This window comes from Phocoena sinus, chromosome 13 (assembly GCF_008692025.1).
Source record: "Phocoena sinus isolate mPhoSin1 chromosome 13, mPhoSin1.pri, whole genome shotgun sequence".
In the NCBI taxonomy this organism is placed as follows: domain Eukaryota; kingdom Metazoa; phylum Chordata; class Mammalia; order Artiodactyla; family Phocoenidae; genus Phocoena; species Phocoena sinus.
Window position 1 is genome coordinate 46838339 of NC_045775.1, and position 24718 is coordinate 46863056.

A 24718-nucleotide genomic window follows, 5' to 3' on the forward strand; every position below is an offset into this window, starting at 1 on the left:
AAAGCAAAATATACACACAAACTAGAATGGGCCAAGTCCAGTATGATAAAATTTAATACGTTAAATCCTACACTTGAGTCCAAAAACCTCTAAAACAAAACCATATTATTGCAAAGTTGTTTTCTTAATGGTGTTGGAAGATTTTACATATTAAATTAATGGGTGAAAGGTTAGAAATTTCTCTTTCAGTGCTGAAATCTTGCAAAATATGTCAAAAAAGAACTAAACCACTGATCCCACTGGGTTTGTTTGTCACCCAACTCTTATCTATGGAATAGTGAAAATTTATGTAACATGCTAAAATGTCAACATTTGAGATACCTGTCCTTAATCATTTCTAGTGCAGGGAGAAGTTAAAACTTCTTGTTCTGAAAAGGATCTTAACTCTATAGCTGTCTGTGTGGAAATAACCTCAATTTACTGGCTTTTTGGAATTTAATTTATAAAACATTTTAAAGTATATTTCTCAATTCTGGACACAAGGGATTTTGACCTGTAATTAGGTAGAAAATTCAGGTTAACTAAAATCTTATGTCCCTGTCATGGTTACGATAATCTCAACATGTATTAGAGTACATAGTAGGAGCCAGTGACCACCCTAAGTGCTTTCATATAATTTCTCAGTTAATTAACCTAATTTAGGTTAGGAGTTATCTATGTAGTTTTATACTACCTCATTTTGGTCGAGTTAGATAAAATTCTTACATTTTTACTTGCCCTATGTAACTAATGCAACAACAGGCTAATACTTATTTAAGGAGCTACAGATATGCATACTAGTTAGCCAGATGGGTATGTGGAAACATCTAATGCCTGCAGGGAAATCTCAGAGATGGGCTTTAGGAAATGAGCCTTTAGAGGCCAATGGCCATAAACTTGCTTTCTTCTCACACACTGTTGAAAACAGAATTCAGCATCACGGCTGACACGTAAGAGATAACGAAGTGGTAAACCTTAAGTAAACGACAGGTAGCTCATGACATCTGGCTATTTCATAAAATGCCTCTCATGGACCAGAAATGAGTAAAACTTGGTTTATATAAGTATAACTTTCACAAATAGACCTATGACAGAATGTATAAAATGACATAGAAAGTTATAAATATTTACAGATTAGTTTGCATAATTTATTTTCAAAACATAAAAAGCATTATGATTTACTATTATGGATTTGGCAACTCTTCTGAAGTCAAAAGCAGTCATTCGAAAGCTACACTTGAGCTTCTGTTACTGGGTCCTTTATATCAACTACATTGACTATGGGTTTATTTCCAGTCTCCTGAGACTATAACTTTTTCTGTCAGCAAGTGAAATGGCACCCTGAATTGTACAATATGGTTTTAAAAAGTGGGTCCCATGTATTATAAATGGAACCTAATGTGTAAGTCCAACTTGCCTCACACTTATTACTGTGGAATAATGAAAAACTGCCTGGTGAAAGAATTATCTGGGAAGTAAATCCTATACAAAAGTAAAGTTATAATGGTGAATAATGGTTGGAAGTATCATGAAATGGAATCTCATAGGTAAGTACTAAGACAGACATTCTTAACTTTTTGGTCTCAGGACCCCTTCAAATACTTAAAAACTACTGAGGAACCCAAAGAGCTTTTATTATGTGGGTTATGTTTATCAGTATTTACCATAATTAAAACTGAGATGCTTAAAAACATTTTCATTAAAAAATAAGCTATTATGTTTGTATAAATATTTTTTATGAGAAACAACTGTATCATCCCAAATCATAAACATTTAGAAAGAAGAGTGGCCTTGTTTTACATTTTTGCAAATCTCTTTAATGTTTGGCTTAACAGAAGACAGCTAGATTCTCACATCTCCTTCAGCATTCAATCCACTGTGATATGTTTTTTTCTGTGTGTGTGTGTGGTACGTGGGCCTTTCACTGTTGTGGCCTCTCCTGTTGCAGAGCACAGGCTCCGGACACGCAGGCTCAGCAGCCATGGCTCATGGGCCCAGCCGCTCCGCGGCATGTAGGATCCTCCCAGACCAGGGCACGAACCCATGTCCCCTGCATCGGCAGGCGGACTCTCAACCACTGCGCCACCAGGGAAGCCCAATATGTTGTTTTGGTTGAAGTACATGAAGAAAATACAGCCTCACAGTGACAGGAAGCTGGAAAAGGAAAAACTTCACAGACTTCTTTGAAACGGCTTCAGGTACTCCCAGGGGTCCACAGACATTACTTGAGAACCACTAACCTCACTAAGTACTGTAGTAGCAGCTCAATAAACTTAGTGACTGATGTGTAAATAACAAAGGCAGTTATGCAGGAAACTGTTAGTATACTACCACAAGTAAAGTAAAATCTTCAAAATCATGCTTACCAAACTGTTAGGGTATAAAGGATTAACATGATATAAACATGGTATAAGACTCCTACTTTACAACTCAAGGAGAGAGAATAAAATCAACTTCCATAGCAAATAATCTGACTATCATTTACTGAAAATTAATGAATGTTTCTCAATTCTGGCTGCACATCTGAATTATTTCGGAAGCTTTAAGCACACACACTCACGCATATCCCCAATAATAACTAGGTCTCACAAAATGGAATAAAAAATATTAAAAAAAAACAGCTGCCTCTGTTTCAGATGATGAAAAAGTTCTGGAAATGGATAATGGTGATGGCTGCATAACACTGTGAATGTACTTAATGCTATGAATTGTACACTTAAAAATTGTTAAAATTTTGAATTTTAGGTCATGTATGCTCTACCACAAGTTTTTAAAAACAAAAAGTTAAAAAAAAAAAACCCAGCTGCATGATAGGACATTTAGAAATATAAAAGGTCACATTAAGAAATGATTCTTCTTCAGAAAAAAATGAGATAAAGCCCTGATTTCTACGCTTGATAGTACAATTAAAGTAAACAAAAGAAATCTTTCAAAACGAAGGAATGAACACCAGCTTAACTATTACAGGGACTAAATATCTGAAAACAAAATTATGAAGAACACCTCAGTTTACTTACCTGCAACATGCTGACTATTTCAACTTTGTTGAAGAAAATAAAAGATGTAAGAGTAGAAAGAAAATTCTCTTCAAAAACTGATGGTGTAGGCAAAATGATGTCCTGAATGTACTGTACCCTGTAAGTCTGATGTATTTTTTGCCTTAGTTCAGAGTCTGTTATTGGTATAACTTCCTTAAACTTTGCAGTTTTGGTCAAGAATTCTCTGTGCCTTTTTGGCTGAGCCAAAGCAGGGTCATATTCAAGGCATCCCACGACATCCATGATACACTCATCAGAAAACATTACCTCAAACAGAGTTGCCTTATTTAGGAATAAGATTCCTCTAATAATTTCATACAAATGGTGTAAGCCTTCAGTGTTTTCTAGGTTCTCACAAGCTTGGAACAGCTGCAGTAGTTTTTTAATATAGCCTTCATTTTCCAAGGCCAGAGCCAGCTTTTCCCTACGGATAGGTGAGGAGAGAACTGAGGTAACTAAGTCAGCAATCTCTTCAAGTTTATTGAGTTCACATGTGGGCAGGTCAATCAGATGACTGGTTTCAGGCATTTCTTCAAATCGTTCTTCTTCTGATTCATCAATGAGGTCCTGTGTGACTTCCACTGATGGATCCTTACCTTGAACCTAAAAATATCCAAGTACAGCTGGTTACCTTAAAATACAAAAGAATTCAGAATTTTGGGAATCAAATCACTGATCATTCAATTTTTTTAAAAAAATAAATTTCTTTTTTTTGGGCCACGACTCACAGCATGTGGGATCCTAGTTCCCGACCAGGGATTGAACCCCTGCCCCCGCTAGACTGCTGGAAGTCCCCTGACTAGTGAATTTAAGTAAAAATCAATACTTTCAAGGAATCAATACTAATAGTCATTGTTAATTAAAAGTAAAGTCTAGAGTGGGAAAATACAACTAGTTTAGAGTCAGTTATTTGAGTCTTAAGTTACTGACTGCAGATGGTTTCACCTCTAAATTTCCCAACTTACAACTTGAGGTTAACTCTGATCCCTAATAACCTGAGTATTTCAGCTAACGTTATGTTGTTTGATATTAAATTATGTAATAACCACTTGCAGTTGTTTATTAAAATTCACTCTACCTAGTAGAGTGAATTTTGCAGAAAGTAACTCTCTTCTGTTGGTTCCCCAAAATTATTATGTATGAAAAAGCACCATCACACTGGCTTAACAAGGACACTACTGAGTTCAAACCAAATTAAAACCCAACTCCCTGTATATTCAAGAGTAAGAAAATATGATTTCCTCAAAATACTTTTGAAATTCACTTTTGGAAAAGTATTTGCTTTTGCTCTGAGCCTGAAGCTGATAAATAGACTAATAAATAAAGTCTATTCTTTTAAAAACTGGCATTCATTTAACATCTGTGATAAAGCCTTCAAGTATTATCTAGATAAAAATCACAACAATGAATAAAGAACTGCTTTATGATTCAGGTTGACTACTTTATGATTCAAGAAAAGCATGGCTAACAAATTTTCTATAATGAATTAGTCTAACAAAAAATGTTTAGAACTTTACTTTTCATAAATTTTTCTAATTCATAATCCAAGAGTGCAATCATCCTCTCTTCTCCACCTTAAAACACCTCGAATATCCTAAGCAGAAAAAGTTCCACAAATTTCCACAAATTTCCAAATCCAAAGCAACATGTGAAAAAAGACCTAAGAACTCAGAGAAAAAAGTAGACAGATATACTGATGCATACAGGATACTTTTTTTCCCTAGAGGAATGAAGGTATTTCTTTTACTTCTGAGTTCTCAACAGAGTAGCTGGGCTTAGGGAGGATGACACATAAATATAAGAGAAAATATAAGTAACAAGGTCATAAGAACAGTTCAGATAAAATGCCTTGGAAACTCAGAGGAAGGGAAATTCCAGCTCTTGGGGTATGGGTGAGCAGAGAACACAAGGAAGGAATCATAAAAGCAGTGGCACTTCATAAAAAGGAATGAAACTGGGTCATTTGTGGGGTCGTGGATGGATCTAGAGACTGTCATACAGAGTGAAGTCAGTCAGAAAGAGAAAAATAAATATCGTATATTAATGCATATATGTGGAATCTAGAAAAATGGTACAGATGAACCAGTTTGCAGGGCAGAAACAGAAACACAGATGTAGAGAACAAACGTATGGACCCCAAGGGGGGAAAGTGGCAGGGGTGGTGGTGGTGGTGGTGGTGGTGGTGGGATGAACTGGGAGATTGGGATTGACATGTATACAGTAATATGTATAGAATAGATAACTAATCAGAACCTGCTGTATAAAAAAATAAATAAAATAAAATTCAAAAAAAGAAAAAAAAAAACAGTGGCATCTGAGATTTTAAGTGGACCTTCAAAGATAGGTAAGATTCTGAGGGGAGATAAAGGTACCCAAAGTGCAAAGGGAAGAGCACAGAGCCAGAGAAATGGAAATATGTGACATGCATATGGCAAACAGCAAAAATGGAAATGTAGACTCTAGCCAGATCATGAAAAGTCAAGCTAAAAGACCTGCATTACTGTTCAGGGAAGTGAATGTGTAGCACTGTCCTTCAGAAAATTAACCTGGCATCAGCTGCATGAGACAAATTTGAAAATATAGATAAATTAGGGTGTTATTCCAAAGGCTACATGAACAACTGAATTTGGATAGTGATGTTGGGACAGATATGGGATAGCTACAAAAGAGAGAAGGAAACACAATGACCCTATAGTTTTAAACCCATCATTGGGAAGATTATGGCTTCTTTAACAAAAACTGGGAACGTGGAAGAGGAATGCTAGGAAGAGTTCAGTTTTATTAAGTTTGAGTTGTTTGAATATCCAGCTGGCAATTCAATCTGTGGGCCTACTACTCTGGAAAAAGAATAGGACAGAAGATAGAGATTTGGCATTAGGGTAACAGTTAAAGCCAGAAGACTGACACTAACCAGAGAAAAGAGAAAACGTAGTGTGAGGGGAAGGAAGAAGAATCAGAGGTTACAAAGAACAAATAAGAGGAAACCAGGAGTTAACTTAAACTTCAAATGAACATAGTTTGCATATGTTTAAGAATAAAAGCACAGCTCCAGAACCATGCATGTAACCACTAGGTTACAGCATGTTTATTTCTTTGTTATCTAGTATTATCCCTTACAAGCTTCCTGGATTCATCCTGAACGTACCCCTGACTGACCTAATCTGTCAACATCACATAAACCCAAGTGTCTACCTGGATGACAATAGTGCTGTCCACCAGATATTTCTGGTTCTCTCCCTCTTGTGGCACATGAGTTCATTGCTTCCATGAAGTTACATGTAGCTGTGTGACTTGCTTTGGCCAATAAAATGTGAGCAAAGTGCCATGTATAACTTCTGGGAAGAGCTTTCAAAAACCAGTGCTCTGATTTGCCACCTTTCTTTCCCACTTTGCAATAATCATGGAAGTATTAAAATGAATTCTCTATCAACTTGGGTCCCTGAGAGGCTCCGTTAAGCACAGCCCCTTCCTCTCCAATATTGGTCAAACAGCATTAAGGGGGCTTCCCTGGGTGCAGTCATTAAGAATCCGCCTGCCAATGCAGGGGACACGGGTTCGATCTCTGGTTCGGGAAGATCCCACATGCCGCGGAGAAACTAAGCCCGTGCACCACAACTACTGAGCCTGCGCTCTAGAGCCCATGAGTCACAATTACTGAGCCCATGTGCCACAATTACTGAAGCCCGTGTGCCTAAAGCCCATGCTCTGCAACGAGAAGCCACTGCAGTGAGAAGCCTGCGCACTGAAACCAAGAGTAGCTCCCGCTCGCTGCAGCTAGAGAAAGCCCCCGTGCAGCAATCAAGACCCAACGCAGCCAAAAATAAATAATTTAAAAGAAAACAGCATTAAGGAATAAACCAAACTTTTGTTGTGATAAGGTTCATGGTAAGTCCACACTATCAGTAGGCTTCTCAATGAAAATTTCTCTTTTCCACACTCCTATCCTAGTCCCTTATAGCTACTGCTTTAATTTTTTTCCCTTTTCAAGGGTCAAACACTATTACTTTCCCCTTTAAGTCTCATAAGAGAGAACTTTTTCCCTTTGGGAAAAAAAGAGGCCATCAGTACTCAACTTCCTCCAACATTCTTCTTTTCCATCTCACAACTTATCTTCATTCAATTCCTTCATCTGTTTCAAAGAAAATGTCTCTACCCTTTTCTGAGGTTAGAACTTCCATATGTACTTCTGATTTTATGCTTTCTAAGAGCTCAATATGTATCAATTATCTTAGCTCTTTTTTAAAAAATTAATTAATTTGGTTGTGCTGGGTTTTAGTTGCCAGCAGGTAGGCTCCTTAGTTGTGGCTTGCCAGCTCCTTAGTTGTGGCATGTGGGCTCCTTAGTTGTGGCACACGAACTCTTAGTTGCAGCATGCATGTGGGATCTAGTTCCCTGACCAGGGATTGAACCCAGGCCCCCTGCACTGGGAGTGTAGAGTCTTAACCACTGTGCCACCACGGAAGTCCCTTAGCCCTTGTTTTTGTAATTTCTCTCCCCACAATGATTCTTTTGTTCTGTCATTCACCATTCCCCTTAAGATACTTATTGCTCTTTGAGCTGTCAATCTTTTTCAGAGAGGAGTTCTATTTTCTTATTATAAGTGGTTAAGAAATGACAAAGAAACAGGTTTTTTATTGAAATTGTTCTTTCAAAGGTCAGCAATGACCTCCTAGAATTAAAAAGTAAAACACAGCGTATGGTTCTGTTGAATACAACACAGTAGCTGGGAGCAATAAACTAAATGTATACTCAGCAACATGGCTAGATCTTAAAAGTACAGTACTGAGTTGTGCAGTAAAAAATTAACCTTGCTAGACCAGCAGAGTGGCCAAACCTAACATTCCTTTCAAAGGCTGAAAAGTTTGCGTAAAAATCAATGACAAATGGGGAGGAGAAATGGTAACAGAGGGCAAAGGAATAAATAAATAGGTAATGTAATGAAGGAAATCTATTATTAACACTGGTGCCTTACAAAAAGCTCAGAGTAAGATATGATATTCTCTTAGCTCAATTGTAACAGATGCCTGGAAGGGTGAAGCCATATGTTTCCCAAGTCTACCACTGCTCCTGGGACTCAACAAGGTCGAATGGAAGTCTGTAAGTCTACTTGATAGAGCTGACACCACCCTGGGAGACACTGTCATACAATATGATGAACTGGACCAATTATTAATGACTGAGTGGGATTCTTATAATGTGCCAGTATCTACTGACTCTTACTTTTTTCAGGTTACATCTACTACCATACCGCAATATGGTATAACATTGCCACTGTTGATCCAACTACCTCATGTACATAAGCCTTATGATAATATTGATATTATCATCAAATGTATTAGGAAACTGAATTAAAGCCTCCTTAGCATGTAATGTTGATAGAAAATGACTGGCATGAGGAATAAGTGGACTTACTAACTGTTAACCATCAGCTAATTTCTATACTAAAGAGTTCTCTATGAGTTTACCATAAGGTACAAACTGTGGTAGATCAAGGAGGGTAATGAGCAGTCAAAATAGTGCAAAAATATAAAAAGTAAATCATGGCTTTATAGAACAGTTGTTGCTTTAAATCTACTCCTAGCCCACACTGACTCCTCCAAATGTTAGGCATATTCATACTGATACTATTGCTCTGTCATATAAATGCTACACTAAGTGTAGATGCTTAGACAAATATGACCATTTTGCTGTAAGTCTTGGCCAAGGGCCAAAGGGTGGCCTTTGCAGTAAAGAACTAATCTTGCCCAAAGAAAGGTTTGGACCTTGCCTAACTCCTGAGAGTCAACCTCTAAGCACTCTGAATATCCTATCTGTTGGGAGTTATTTTGTTTACCTTGGGCTATGCTGGACAGTCCACATACATGTGTGGATAACTGTATGGTTTATGGAGGAGATCTGGGGCCACACAATATCAGCTCAACCTCTGGGAGTGCTGGAAGCTAGAGTTAGCCACATGGGTATTCAGCCTGCTTATATGACTAACACCCCAATGAAAATGCTGGGCACAAAGGTTTGGGTAAGCTTCCCTGGTCAGTAATACTCTGTACATGTTGCCACCCATCGTTGCTGTGAGAAGTTAAGTGCTGTCTGCATGACTATTCTGAAAAGAGAAAATTGGATACTGACGCCTGGAACTCTCCTAGACTCTGACCGATGTGCCTTTTCCCAATGGTAATTTTAACCTGAATCACATCATTGTAATAAACTGCACCATGAGTATAATAGCTTTGTGGAGTTCTCTAAGTCTTTCTAGTGAATTAGTGAACCTGTGAGTGGTCTTGGAGACCTCCCGAACTACATGAGTGAAAAGAGTAAAAAACAAATTTCAGCGAAAAGTTCTAAGACAAAAGTACAAAGTCATTAAGAATATATATATATATCCAAGAACATATATTAAACAGCATGTGCTGAGGTGTGGGGAGGGGAAAAGTGGGGCAAAGTATAACTGAATATGCTGATCACTGGAAAATATTATCCACAATATAAATTTATGTTCTAGCAGGCATGTAATTCAACACCCTAGTTCTAAATAAGATGTTTGTCTTCTGTTTTATTCACTCATTCTTCAAATATATACCAAGTACATACACAACGTGTGCCAGTTGCCATGCTGGTATTGGAGAGAGAAAACAAAATAAAATATCACGTTTCAGTAATTTATCATAAAAAAAGGTTAGTCTTTATATACTGCTATTAATATTCTGAACAGCCTTATAAATATTATGGAAAAGTAATCTTTCATTTTGAAATTATTGCCTTCATTATTTACATGGAATATTTTTCCCCCCATTTCATAGATGAATGAATTCATGGTTTAAGTTTATTAAGAACAGAACAGCAAGTACTTATGAACTGCATATGTATGTCTGCAATAGAGGTCACTTTTTTTTAGATCTTACACCTCACTTTACAGAAGACTTTGCAAACATAAAATTCAATCTCAATCCTTGGAGAGCACATGAGATAAAAAAGGGTAAAAATGAAGACCTTCTTGCCATCACCATCAACAGGTTTAAAAACAGGCAAAACAAAAAGGTGAAATATTAACAAAACAATTAGGATTACATTCTTATGTATATTGTACAAATTAAAGAAATAGCATATTTACTAATGTTTTCAACCGTTCATCAACTAGAATTCTAGTATGTATGTATACTAATAATGCTCCGGCAATACATGATGCATACACAGTCAGATAGGAGGTAGGAAAGAAACAAGCCATCTACTCCCAGATAAGAAAAGTTTAGTGATCTAGAGCCATATGTCAAATAAACTTTCTATGGAATGGTAAGATTCTTACTACACTTTCGTAGGCCACTTTATTATGCTGTTTGGCACTGTTATTGGGAGGACCAAGGAAAAAGAATGATTGTGGTCAGATCCATAAAACTAACTCAAGAACCGTCAGTGAGGGCTTCCCTGGTGGCACAGTGGTTGGGAGTCTGCTTGCCAATGCAGGGGACATGGGTTCGAGCCCTGGTCCGGGAAGATCCCACATGCCGTGGAGCAACTAAGCCCACGTGCCACAACTACTGAGACTGCGCTCTAGAGCCCACGAGCCACAACTACGGAAGCCCACGCGCCTACAGCCTGTGCTCTGCAACAAGAGAAGACACCACAATGAGAAGCCTGCTCACTGCAACTAAAGAAAGCCCACGCGCAGCAACAAAGACCCAACGCAGCCAAAAATGAATAAATAAATAATATAAAAAAAGAACCTTCAGTGATAAGAATCCCTAGAGGTAAAGCTGATATAAGTGAAATGACAACAGTCAAAAAACACTATAGGGACTTCCCTGGTGGCACAGTGGTTAAGAATCTGTCTGCCAATGCAGGGGACATGGGTTAGATCCCTGGTCCGGGAAGATCCCGCATGCCGCGGAGCAATTAAGCCCATGTGCCACAACTATTCAGCCTGCGCTCTAGAGCCTGCGCTCCACAGCAACAGAAAGCCACTGCAATGAGAAGCCCGTGCACTGCAACGAAGAGTAGCCCCTGCTCACCGCAACTAGAGAAAGTCGGTGCTCAACAACAAAGACCCAACGCAGCCAAAAATAAATAAATTTATATTAAAAAAACCCACTGTAATAGAAGATTAGACTAGGCAACCACTGAAACACAGTGATCTCCATTTACAGAAAATAGTAATTAAAAATGAATTTTATGATTTACCAACTGTCATGGCCCAGATTTGCCCAAGGAGACATAACTACTAAATGTAATCTGGTACCCTGAACAGGATTCTGGAACACTGACATTTAAGCTGAGGAAATCTGAATAAATGTAGAATTTAGTTAATAATAATGTATAAATAATAATAATACATAATAATGTATGAATATTAGTTCATTAATTGTGACCAATATGTATACTAATGTAAGATGCTAATAGGGAAAACTATTTAATAGGGGAAACTGTGAGGGGAGGAGATATCAGGCAGAGGAGCATATAGAAACTATTTTCTGCTCATGTTTTCCATAAATCTGACACTTCTAAAATAAAAACTTCATTAAAAAAATTCCAATGCACAACTGAAACATATACTTCACTTAAAAAAAAAATTCTAGTTACCCTGAGAGTTACCACCTATATCCTGCTACACTGTAAGTTCCTTCTGAGTTGAAGTCATGAGCACTTTGGATTATTAGTGTCTGGCACACAGTTATCCATAAACATTATGCAAACAGGTGACCAAATATTAAAGAAAATTCTAAAAGCCTTAGAACATAACTATTTAACCTTTTTTCTGTTAGAAGATCTTGACATTTTGTAGGGTATTAGTTATGAATATATGCTATCAAAATCTAAAGTGGTAAAACAAAATTACAACTTGAAAAAAATTTTCAAAAATTTTGATGCCTAACATAGAAGACATTTGTAGGTTAGGTTATCAAATTCTCACATGAAGATATTATCTTTCCACATTCTAATACACATCTGTTAGATATAATGAAAAAAATAAATCATGAATGCATGCAAACTTAAGTTAAACATTACTAAAATAACCTTACCTGACAAATTTTTTCCCAGATCTCATCACAGCCAGCTTTTTCCTGAAAACTTAGTGCCAGATCATAGTTCTCAGCTTCTGACCAAACAATTAATGTATCCTGTTTAAAAATAAAGATTTCTGTATCATCACACCAGAAAAGAAACAACTACAAAGTATAAATAAAAATCAAGAGGACAGGAAACAGCACAGCAATGCCCTCAGGTAAGTGCAATTAATGTACACTCAAATGACATCATATAACTGTATTTTGTTATCCTTTGAAATTTTAGTAATATCTGGCAATGAAGTCATAGCTTTGGTACTGATAATGACAGTGAGCAATTTTCTGAAACAAAAAATATTAAAACATGTTAGCAGGCTCTAGCTCATATTACCAAGATAATGTTTAATGGAAAGTCTAGCATTCTTGGCCAAAATATCATGTAGACATTCTAATCATCTACTTCCTATTGTTTCCAGAAAGTCAGCTGTTCCACTCACTAACCACCTACCCGTTTATTTTTCCCTTCAAGCTGGTTACCAGTAAGCTAACTAAATAGCTGAAAATTATCCTAAGGTTTGACCCTTTCTATTTTTGCCTTTTTAAAATCTGGAAGAGGCTTCAGGATATTAAGGAATGTGAAACAATGGTGACAGAAAATATTGCTCTACCTGTATTACCAACAGCACCTAGTTCAGCATCTTATATTGTAAAAAATTAAAAACCTCAGTTTCAGATAAGTGTTTTTCTGGATGTCCTTAATTATATCCCTCCCAAAAGGTTATGCCTTTAGGGAAAAGTTGTCAACTCCCTTATTAAAAACTAAGGTTTGGTTTTAAATTAAAACACGCAAGTTTAAACACGAAAATCACTATGCAACACCTAAATGAAATGGACTTTTAAAGGATACATAATAGTGAAAGTTTAATATGGCCAAAACTTTGATTTAAAAAAAAATGCACATTTAAGTTTATTCCCTAATTATCAAAAATATAATCTATGAAAGCACCTTATATTTATTAATTGTTCAGCTGACAGTACTTATAAATAGTATGCTGATATTAAAAAATATATAAAATTAAAAGTTAGGCCCAGGGACTTCCCTGGTGGTGCAGTAGTTAAGAATCCGCCTGCCAATGTAGGGGACACGGGTTCAATCCCTGGTCCGGGAAGATCCCACATGCCACGGAGCAACTAAGCCCGTGTGCCACAACTACTGAGCCCATGCGCCACAACTACTGAGCCCATGCGCCACAACTACTGAAGCCCGAGCGCCTAGAGCCCATACTGAAACAAGAGAAGCCACTGCAATGAGAAGCCCTCGCACTGCAATGAAGAGTAGCCCCCGCTCGCCGCAACTAGGGAAAGCCTGCATGCAGCAATGAAGACCCAACGCAGCCAAAAAAAAAGAAAAAAGTTAGCCCCAGATTAATAAAGACAAAGTTTTAAAAATGAAAACATTTCAATACTTTGGTAGCTCATCCCTTAATTAATCTGGGCCTCAGATGAATACTTATCTGCTGTGTGATCAGGTAAGAAGAACACTGAAAATCTGTGTTCTAGCTTCTGGCTGGCCATGCTTCTTGGAAGGGATATTTGCCATCAGCTATTCTAAAATTTTATCAGGTTGTTTAAAAACCTTTAGTGGCTTCCACCATGTAGAGAAGAGGTTGTGAAATCTTTTTAAAAAACCAGTAGAATGCTTTTTATAAACAAAATTTTAGTAAGAATCTCCATTAAAAAAAAAAGAGATAAAAACAAGGCTATTCTAGTTAAAGCACTAGGGCACCCACACAAGCTCCATGTTCTTTCCTCAGTTCCTCAGTTGTTTTTTTAGAGCACTCCTCAAAACAGCTACATGAACAGTGCTCTCCAAACTTTTAAAAACCGTGTGCCTCAAATTACTTACATATTATATACAGAAGTATAATATTACTATAGCCATATTTTATAAAACATACAGTAAAATAGAAATTAAAAGGCTTATATAAAGATTAAATAAGCAATATTTAAAAATGTTTAAACTGCAATGGCTCCATATCATTATTATTTAGAATTTTAAGACCCAATATAGTTAGGGCACAGTATATCCATAAATGATAGGAGATACAAATCCGTATTTAGTGACATCCTTTTAATAATTCTGAATTTTGGGGGAGGGGAAACTTTTTGTAATATCTATTTTATCATTATTTCGGCTTTGTCACTTGCCTGACAGATTACACTAGGAGTGTAAATGTCAGCTGGACCATTATCTTGTTCACTTGCACTTACAGTACTGTTTTCAACCCATTTTAAGGCACATGCTCCTTTTGTTAGGGTTTCAGGTTAGTTTAAATTGGAAAATATCTGTAAACAGTTATCTGCACATACAGGCTATAACTCACAATAGGCGGAGAACACTTTTCATGGAAACGTTACTCTTCTCTCAGAATACTATTCTTATTTTTGACTCTTGACCACATGACTTTATTAAATATTCGCAAAATTCAACTTCTCCTTTTGATACAATAAACAGGTTTCTTCTCCAATGATTCATACTGTGCATTCTATTTTGGACATCACTATTACAACAGAATGAATGAAATTCAAAACCATTTATCCAGGCATACAAGGCCCTTTGCATTTTGGTTCCAATCTACCTTCTGAGAGAGAAGTCGAAGCAATGAAGCAACGAAGTCTGAATTAAGATAACTGAGTCCCCTTCTTCCTATCATTTTCTTTTGTGCTTTCCTTCCCATTCTTAACAGTAAACTCTTACCCATAAGCCAGTCAAAATCCCAGAAACTAAATAGAATTTATATTCAGAATCCTTTTTCAATGCAAAGAGGACTGACCTTGGCAGATGGTTAAAAACATACATTCCCATGCTTCTCCCCTGGGTACAGGTCTGGAGTAAAGCCCAAGAATCCTTATTTTTAACAAGGGTCTCGGGTAATTCTTTGGGTAAGTCAAAATTGAGAACATGACCGAACTGTATCTCTAGTTGGTAAACAGAGGATAGGGAAGTGCCATCAAGAGTAGGCACCTTCCATCTCTATGCACCTATCCCAAATGGGTGACAAAATCCATCTTTCCTTTTCCTCCTCCTCCACATCTTACTGTCTCAGAAAAAAGTACCCATAAGAACAACTCCTTAGAACTGCTTATTCCAAGGGTCAAAGTTCCTAGGTGAGAGAATATAGAGATGGCACAAGAATACTGAAACCAGAATGAAGTGTCAAGTGGCACAGTTTCCTATATATCCAAAAAGCCTAGATTGAGTCAAGCCCAATTTTTCATAGCAAAGTCTCTTTCAACCACTGTACTCTGTGACATATTTTTTCTAATCTGTGCGTGGCACACATATCTTTGAGACGTTATTAATGCCTCTGTTTAAACCAAGGAAAGCTTAGAGTTTTCTTCTACTAACTAAAACACTTAATCACCACTATGTCCCTATGGAAGTCAGATTTAAAAATGAGCTTGCAGGGAGAATTATAATTGGTCTGGTCCTTAAAAAAAAACAAACAAAAAGGTGATTAAGTCCAAGTCCAGGATGGGAGTAAGACATGAGCTAGAGAAGCTTGACAATTTAGCCTTTACTGTATCAGGTTTTCACAGTGTAGTTTTATTATGCGAAATGGTTATTTTCAATCTTATATATTAAAAACATACTCTGGAGCCAATTACTGTTTAAATCAGAGGTTCTTAATCCAGAGTCTACAGACACCTTAAAATTTTATCTAAAACCTGCTGCATAATATCTTTTTTGGGGAAAGAGTCTCCAGTTTTTATATATTCACAAAGGAATCTGTGCCACATTTTTAAAGGGCCTAACAAACCAATGGATTATCTGTTTCAGTTTTCCTCCTTGATACTGATCTACTTCATTAACATGACTAGTATCTAGTCATGAAATATCTGAGATCCTACTGCTTGCCAGACTAACCCTATCTTTGCCCCCAATGACTTTGACAAAATTAATAAAAAGCTCAAGTTTTTCAAAGGAATAATATTTTTTTTAAAAAAGGAAGATGGAAATATTAGATTCAATTTACAAGTTCAAAATCAATTTAAAGTCTGAAAATAAGTGAGATTAACCAGACAACGCAGCATGTAACTCTCTAGTAGTTCCTAATAGTAGCTGACTTAAACTCCTTCTGAGATAGATTTTTAAATAATAGGTGGCATAACATATAATCCAAGTCAGACATGATGACACTACTTACAAACAATGGTAGTACCTTATCTTCTCAAAATCTGTGATATATTTGGGTACAATGGGCATAACCCTGAACTAGAATGAGGACCTGGGAGCACCACCCACAGTTTTACTGTCCACTATTTTGGTGACTTTCAGCAAAGTATTTAACTTCTTTGATTTTCTTTCCTTATTGGAAAAGAGGAAAATGCTGTCTACATAAGGAATTATTGTAAGATTACTATGAATACAGTTATCTTATTGCACTTGTGTGTCAGGTACTATGGTAAAGCCCTTTTCACACATTAATTCACAACTATTATGTGAGTTAGGTAGCATCTCCATTTAAAAAATGAGATTCAGAGAAAATTTGCTCAAAATCACATAGCTAGAAATAACAGAATTAAAAAACTTAAGAGTATCCATCCAACTCTAAACCCATGTTCCTGTTACTATGCCCCATAAGAAATGTAAACAAATTCTAAAAGATGGTGAAGGTCTTAACAACTTGCTTCCCAAGCATCTCCCCTGTAGCACTGTAAGAAACAGAAAGGATCCTAACGAAGAAAGCCCCCTCTCCATCTGATTCCCAAAGATTCCTCCATTCCAGACCACCACCCAGAACACATCTCTACCAATCACTCTGCTCCATCTTTCCAACCTAATCATTCACGTCCTCTACTTGTGCACCTGATCTATAGTTCAAGGTCAGAGTGGACTCTACTCATTACAAATTCATGCTGTCATTTGAATGCAGCATTCACAATTGTATAAACCTCTTTCCCTCTCACATACTCATCAGTCCATTCCTCACAGTGGCTCTCAGGCTAAACCCCAACATCCTTAATTTTATTGGATTATTTTGCCAATTAAGAGGTACAATAAGATAAGATCATTTGCATTTCCACCTTCATCTCAGTGGACATTCTTCTAACCAAAACCTAGAATATTCTCAGTCTTTCTCTTGGCAGGATATGAAACAGCATTTGCTGCCTGATTGGCCCTTCTTTCCTTACCACAATTACATTCTCCTTTGGTTTGAAGACAACACATTTTCCAGATGCTCTATTCTTTCCAACTGCTTATTCTTTCTTTACTGGATCTTCCTTCTTCCTGATTACCAAACACCTAATCCTGCAGCATGCCCTGTCAATTCTATCTTCCATATATATCTCAAATCTATCCACCTCCCCTCTTTGTATCTACTGCCATCACCCTAACTTGATTCAACGTTATCTCTAGCTTGGACTGTGCTACACTCTCTCAACCAGTCTCCTAGTTATTGCCTCTCTTCAATTCTACAGATTGATATTACTATTTTGGATAATGTCACTTCTTTGCTGAAAACTCTTCAAAAGTTTTCAACTGCACTTTAAAAAACCAAACTACCGTTAGTGACCAAACCATAAGCAGAACTCAACCAAGTATTATTCGATGAATGAATACATGTGGACAATTCACAAGACTCAGTCTTAAGCTCTGTTCTTTTCTCAATTTGTATCTACTCTCTCAAAGGAGATCCTCTTTTGCAGCTAAAAATAGTGTTTAATGATTCTCAAATCAGAATCTCCTGCATCAAACTCTCACTCTATCTCTAGTCCCAGGTGTTCAATTTTAAGACCTTTCTATTTATTTTACTCCAAAGCCTAAATGAAAAAAAGGCACAAAACAATATATTGTTTGCTACCACTTATGCCAATAAAAGAGAGAATTTTTTTATATATATATATATAATTGCATGCATATTTGTTTACATATGCATAAAACCTCTAGCAAGATATACAAGAAACTGGTAACACTGGTGGCCTCTAGCAAGGGAAACTGTATGGACAGCGTCCAGGGTGCGAGAGACTTCATAAACACCTTCTGATTTTTAACAATGTGAATGTACTACCTATTCAAAATAAAGAACCTTTTGTTTTTTAAATAAACAAGTCTCTAACCCAACGATAAACGTAACCCTGCTTTCTCCTCAACTTCCCAGTTTCTGGAGAGAACCATCATTTTCGTGGCCCCAAGGCTCAAAAACACTACTAGTGACCTTTGATTCCTTGTTTTTCATATTTAATCATTCACCAAATCTTCCAGCACTTTCCTGAAAATGTACTGGAGTTCTTTTCCTTCTTTCCAATTCCATTTTCTACACTGGAACAGACTTTCATTTTCTTGATCTGAATTATTGCAAAGGTCTTGCTACCTAAAGTTCTTCTGTTTCGCTCCCTACCTCCAATTCATTATTCATGACATTGCCACACCGGCTTCCTAAACACAGTATCACTTTCATGTTAGGCTCCTACTCAAGAACCTATAATGGCTCCCTTTTGTTTAGCAAACCAAGCTCTCAAATAAGAAACCTCTTAGGCTTAATAATAGAAACCAAATAGGCTTAATAATGCCTTTTGTGTCAGGTGTACTATTTCTTTCCCTATCATAGTTCCTTCAGCAGACACCACCAAGGAGAGTGAAGTTTTTCTCAATGACTGGCTCAAATCACTCTCTCCTTTCTCTAATTTTCTACTGCCCAAGTCTGTGGAATAAAGTTACTTTTCACAGTATTTTGTGTTGGTGCATACCTACTATATAATCTCAATTAAGAAACTTAACCTTTCTGTGCCTTAAGTTGCCTTATCTGTGAAATGCTTTCATGGACTCTTGATGAGGACTGAGTTAAAGCACTTTATCAGCTATCTTATTACTATTCTGTAACTGTTTCACTTGTTATGTATTATCTCCCAATAAAACCCAGGATGAGGACTTCCTTATACATCTCTCCCAAACCCAATTAACACAAAATTGTGCTTAATATAAAAGGTATACACCCTATGAGTCTGCTTTTGATTTAGTCAAGTGGGATTGATTCTATTGATAAATAAAATAGAATTTTGACACATGTATCAGGCACTTTATTCTGTGTTACACTGCATAATCATTCTCTTTTCTTTCTAACAGTGTTTCTTTAAATACTTCACAAGTTTATTGGCTCCTTTAGGTTAAGTATATCTTCTTCCCATCAACTATCAATACTTCGATATAACCCACAGTAAGCAAAGGAAGTGATGTGAATCAATGATTTCCTATTGATATTGAGTCATTTGACATTAAACTCAACTCATTCTAACTTATTTTGAACCCACAATTCAGTACTTAGCTCATTTTACAACTGTAATGTTAAAAGAATGTTAAATATTCCTCTGTATTTATTCAATGAATTTTTAAACATTAATTTTTATTGGCATAGTTGCTTTACAATGTTGTGTTAGTTTCTACTGCACAGCAAAGTGAATCAGCTATACGTATACATACATCTCCTCTTTTTTGGATTTCCTTCCCATTTACGTCGCCACAGAGGACTAAGTAGATTTCCCTGTGCTATAGAGTAGGTTCTCATTATACTCTATGTATTTTAATGTAGCAAAATTTCCTATAAGCTATGAATGTCTCATTAACTCACTCAGGGCTTTTTTTTAAAATTAAAAACCCACTAATGATCAATATATTTCATATAAATTTTAGAAATAAGTAATTTTCTAGACTAATTTATTGAATACTTAAATGATGACACTTAAAAAAAGGTAATTCTAATGAACATAGAAAAATATCAGGTGTTTGGAAATCCCAATTTGTGTAACCTGGTAAAAAGGCAAACTGAAAAAGATTTTGGTGAAACAAACACATCTATTACAAAGAAAATAAGTCTAACATAACTCCTATATAGCTCTTTGATTTCTATTAGAAAAGTGCAGTCTATTTAAACAATAAAGAAAATAAAACAACTGACTCCATTTACACACGTTTTTCATTCTTATACACAAAGCTTTTCCAGAGTATTCTCATTGCCAAAGAGTTCTCTTGAGCTTTAATGTTATTCAGTAAAAGTACCTCAATTAAGGAAAAAGATATTTTTAAAAAGCCCTAATAGTATATTATTTAAAAGGAATTAATTACAAAAAACATTTCCCCAATGGCATAAAAAAATTTTTAAATATTTTTCTCCCGCAATACTTAAATTTTCTAGCAGAGTAACATGACACACAAAGTTATGTCCCAAAGTTCCTAAAAATATTCACAGAACCACTGTGTAATTCTGGACTAACGATGGGGGTTTATACACAAACCTCCGCTATAATGTGATCTTTCTAGTTAAAAGAACAGCTAAAGAATCTTGTATACAATTTGAGAAGAATCCATAACATAACTAATTTTTAAGGAGTCACACTTAAGAAGACAGTTCCTGAGAATTATGTTCATGCAGGTAGAAAAAAATGGTTACAAAATATTGGTATTCCTTTCCCCCCAAAGCAAGCAAACAAAAAAACAAACCAAAAGTGGCTATGTGGTAAAAGTCAGTACAAAGACAGACAGTAACCATCTGCCTGGTTGACTTAGAAATTAAATTTACTTAAATTTACCTTAAAACATCTAAGGTATAGGAAACAACTTCAGATGTTCAATACAGAACAAATGTTTGATTCTCCATCAAAAGACGTAATATTTTCTTAGCAAAGGAAAAAACTATTAACTGAATATGGAAAATTTTAAAAATATTTCAAAGTACTAAGAATGCACTGTATACACAAAACTGTTTAAAAGTAAGACTTTTACTAATAATGCACTGTGCAATAGATGTAATTTCATTCCTCCAAGTGTGAAGTATTCGTTTCTGAGCATCTAAATTTTCATTGACCTTGAAGAAAGTAGGCACTGATGATGCAAGTATAATTAATTTATCTTTTCCTTCAAAAACTTCTGCCATATTCACTTTACACACTCCACACAAAAAAAACTGGAAAATAATTTATCTTTTCCTCCAAAAATCTCTGCCATGTTCACTTTACACACAGAACACACACACAAAAAAACCCTAGAAATAATCCAAATTTCTAACAATAGGTGTATATCATACATCATACAGTGCTTTAAAAAATGCCCAACTAAATCTACATTAACATGAACAAATCTTCAAAGTAACTTTGAGTGAAAAATGAAAGTTGCAGAGTACATGTAAGAATAGGAGATCAATTGTGTAAAGTTTAAAAACGCACAAAAGACTACATATTATTTATGGATACATACATATGCAGAAAAGGTATAAAAGCATGTACAGAAATAATACACATTAACTTCAGAATAGTGGTTACCTATAGGGAGGGTGGAGAATGGATAGAATGAGATGGGTACAAAAGGGAGTTTTAATTCTATCCACAATGTTCAACACTACAAAAAGATTTGAAACAAATATGGTATAATGTTAACATTGTTAAATTTGGTGGTGTTACACAGACACTCATTATATTATTCACTGTACTTCTCAATTTTGGAATCTTTCATAATAAAAATGAAAACATTCACAGGAAAAAGGAAAAGTTGAATCACTGCAGCCATTTCCAGACTAGATAATTAGCACACCAAAACACAACACAGGTTTTCTTTTCCCAAATAAGACAATAAGTATCAACAGAAAACATTGCATAATAGTCAGTGTACACTTTCATGAAATATCCATTGGTTATTATATTAAAAATATACAACAATTACAGAACAGGATTAAGTGCTTCTACTTCAAAAGCTTTATCTTTGCATGAGTCAAAGGATCCACTTTCACACCGCAAACAGGCTTTCCTTGCTTTAAAGAGTACCCCTTTGAATTTTCTTTTATGCCATTTCCTTTATATGTGACTGAGAATAAAAGGCTTAGTGTACAGGATATAGAAGATACCTGGCTAACGGCAGTTAAATTAAGACTAATGAATACGTCGTATTCCAATATAAACTAACAGTGGCTCAATTCAAAGATAATAAATTACTTCCAGAACAAAAGCTTTCACTTTTCAGTTTGAAACTTTTAACCTGCAAGGGAAATACATATAGCGTGTAATTCTGTTTACCATCCATGTTTTTTTTTTTTCTGTCAGAAAAGCTTTACCATCTTTTTCAGATTAATACTTCCTTGATCACAGATGAAGTCTTTCAAATTAAAGATAAACAACTACTTGCCTGTTGTTTCTGATATGCAGTGTTTGGATTTATCTTTGATTCCAAGAGTAGTGATCCTGCAAGTTAAAAAAATAATATTTATAAGTTTCAATTTATAAAACACTGAATAAAACATCAGAATACACATTAAAAAAACAACTTTTTTCTTCCCCCAGCAGGACATCTGAAGTAATCAAATGTATTCCAATTTTCATTCTTCTCTCAAGAACTGGGCTTCATGTTTAATGTAGAACATATCATCCTATCCCCATATACCCTTAAAGGAAAAATTTCATCTAAGAACAACATTCAGACCAAGAATATGCGGAGACTAGATTACTTATTATAGTTTTATTGAAATGAAAAATTTAAGGTCTAAATGACCACCTGAAGCCAAATTTTTTTTAACAAGGTTATTTTATTGCATTTCCAGTTTAACAAATAAAATTACAAAGGACGACAACAGGGATTTAAGTACTTAGTACACAAATACAGAATTGCATTTATCCTTTTCTCCTTAAGAACAAAAAGCAGGACACCTCATGTAAAAATAAATGTCCATGACTACTTAAAAGAAAAAGTGCAAGAGTAAAAGATATGTCAAAAATAAACCGAAGACTGCTATTTTTCTTTAATCTGCACATATCGGTTGCTCAAATCCAGCGATCAGATACAGTGAGGAAGGTGTTTTACTTAAGGCTGTACATTTTATAATTTTAAAATATTTCACGTAAGACTCGTACAATAAATCAACGAATACAAGTTTACAGTCTGCTCTGGTGTCCTAACTTGTTCTGGTTGTAAAGTATCCACTTGTTCACAGCACCTTCTACAAAGATAGCCTGGAGGGATCCCAGACTGAAGGTGTATGTGCTTGTGCGTGCGTGTATCGTGGCAACAGTCTGCAATAACCCCAGGAAATAGGTGCATTTTGGTTTTCCCCAGCACCTGTCGACTGTGGCAACTGGGGCTAGTTAGCAAAATCAGTTAAAAAAAAAAAAAAGAAAGTTAAGTTTCACTAAACCTTTTGTACCAGGCATATAATGGGATAAGAAAATAAAGGGGGACGGGAAGGGTCAGTTCCCTAGAACAAGATCACTACTACCTTGTTTCTCATGACTTCCTCTCTTCTCTCTCCCACTCTTCCCCCCACCTCTTTAAGAAGCGAGACTGGAGAGGAAGGGGTCAAAGGTTTAATAAGGAGAGGAGGCGGGGGAACAGAGAATCGGCGTCCGACTGAGGATAAATCCCGACAAAGTAGTTTGTCTTCACCGTACTGAAGTGCAGACAGAAAACCAATGCGCTGTCCCAACCGGTGGCAGTAACAATACTCGGCCCAGGGCCTAAACCCCAAGGCTGTGCCCAAAACGGAGGCATGGTCCCCTATCCTACGGTTCCAATAACCTTACCGTCGGACTCTGCCCGAACCAGCAGCGACATTCCCTTGAGCTCCTCCACATAGGTGGAGGAGACGTGCCCGGTGCCTCGGTCGTCCCATTGCCGGTCTTCGTTCAGGGTATAAACCTTCACTCGCCGCCGCGTATCCGACATGGTGGCTGCTGTCCCCACAGCTCCAGCCGCCGCCTCCTTGCTCACCTCGTCCGCGCCCCTCACTCTAGAGAGACGGTAGCGGCGGTGGCTGCAGCGGCGGCGGCGGCTCCGGAGAGGCCCGAGTTCACCATGGCTCCCAAGGTTCAGCCGCGGGAAGGGGCAATAAGAACCACTGAGACCTTTCCGCCCGGAGTCCCGGTTACCTCTCACTTCACCCCCGCACACACCCACCCTCCCCACCCTTTGACCCCCCAGAGCTCGCTCGCTCTCTCGCCGCCGCCGCCGCCGCGGTAACTACTACAGATCCGCCATCTTGTAACCCGATTCTCTCTGCCTTTCTCTTCCTCCTCCAGCAAGCTCGCACGGGCTGTCCTAGCAGGGGCTACGGCGGCCGACGAGCGCAACAAGAGACACCTCCGTTTCTGCACGCACGGTGTTCTCGCGAGGCGGGGTACTGGACTGAGGTGGGTGGGTCTAAGTGCGGCTTCCTCCTATCTCGGCCCCGCCTACTCCCGTGGGATCTCGGTTGGGTGGGCGGTCCTTGCGAGCTCCTTGTCTCCACTGGTTCCGCGAGAGTCCTCTCTGGGCAGGCGGCGGGCGCGGAGTCATGGATTCGGCTTCGTGCGGATTGCTGGCTTCACCCGGCGTGTGACGAGCCGTGGGATCCAGCTCTGTGGAAAACACAAAACAAACCTGGGAGGTACGCATCCTTGGACGGGACTCACCCTGAGCAAAAGGGAAGGAAATGTGCTCGCACTCCTTAATGGAAGCTCACCTTTTCAGCCTGTGAGAGAAAAACGGTTTAAACCTCTTTCTGTGAAGAGGTTAGCCCTTTAATGCGACCCGAAACCCCCTGAAACTCGCTATGGAGTCTGTTACAGTTAAGCATCTCCTCAGGAAGTGTCCTGTGCATCTCCAGGAGATTGTAATATTGTACACAAGTGATCGTTAGGCTTTTGGTGGCTGGCCATTGAAAAGCATACTTTCCGCTTCATGAAAAT

The 24718-nt window shown here is 37.2% G+C and overlaps 1 protein-coding gene and 1 long non-coding RNA gene across 3 annotated transcripts in view; one reads left to right on the forward strand and one right to left on the reverse strand.

Annotated features, from left to right (window-relative positions):
* The window catches only part of PPP4R3B (protein phosphatase 4 regulatory subunit 3B), a 67305-nt gene extending 43160 nt beyond the window's left edge, over positions 1 to 24145 (reverse strand). Inside the window, exons 1-4 of one of the 2 annotated variants that reach the window (XM_032652382.1) lie at positions 23576 to 24145; positions 22188 to 22243; positions 12029 to 12127; positions 2997 to 3620 (exon numbers count right to left, since the gene is read on the reverse strand). In XM_032652382.1, the coding sequence (XP_032508273.1) occupies positions 2997 to 3620; positions 12029 to 12127; positions 22188 to 22243; positions 23576 to 23717 (921 nt within the window). In that variant the 5' untranslated portion in view covers positions 23718 to 24145. The remainder of the gene's footprint in view (positions 1 to 2996; positions 3621 to 12028; positions 12128 to 22187; positions 22244 to 23575) is intronic. The other variant, XM_032652383.1, reaches the window with a different exon arrangement.
* A 111-nt stretch (positions 24146 to 24256) lies between these two features.
* Positions 24257 to 24718, forward strand: part of LOC116764257 — a 201890-nt gene continuing 201428 nt past the window's right edge. Inside the window, exon 1 of the long non-coding RNA XR_004352822.1 lies at positions 24257 to 24417. This is a non-coding gene — a long non-coding RNA (uncharacterized LOC116764257). The remainder of the gene's footprint in view (positions 24418 to 24718) is intronic.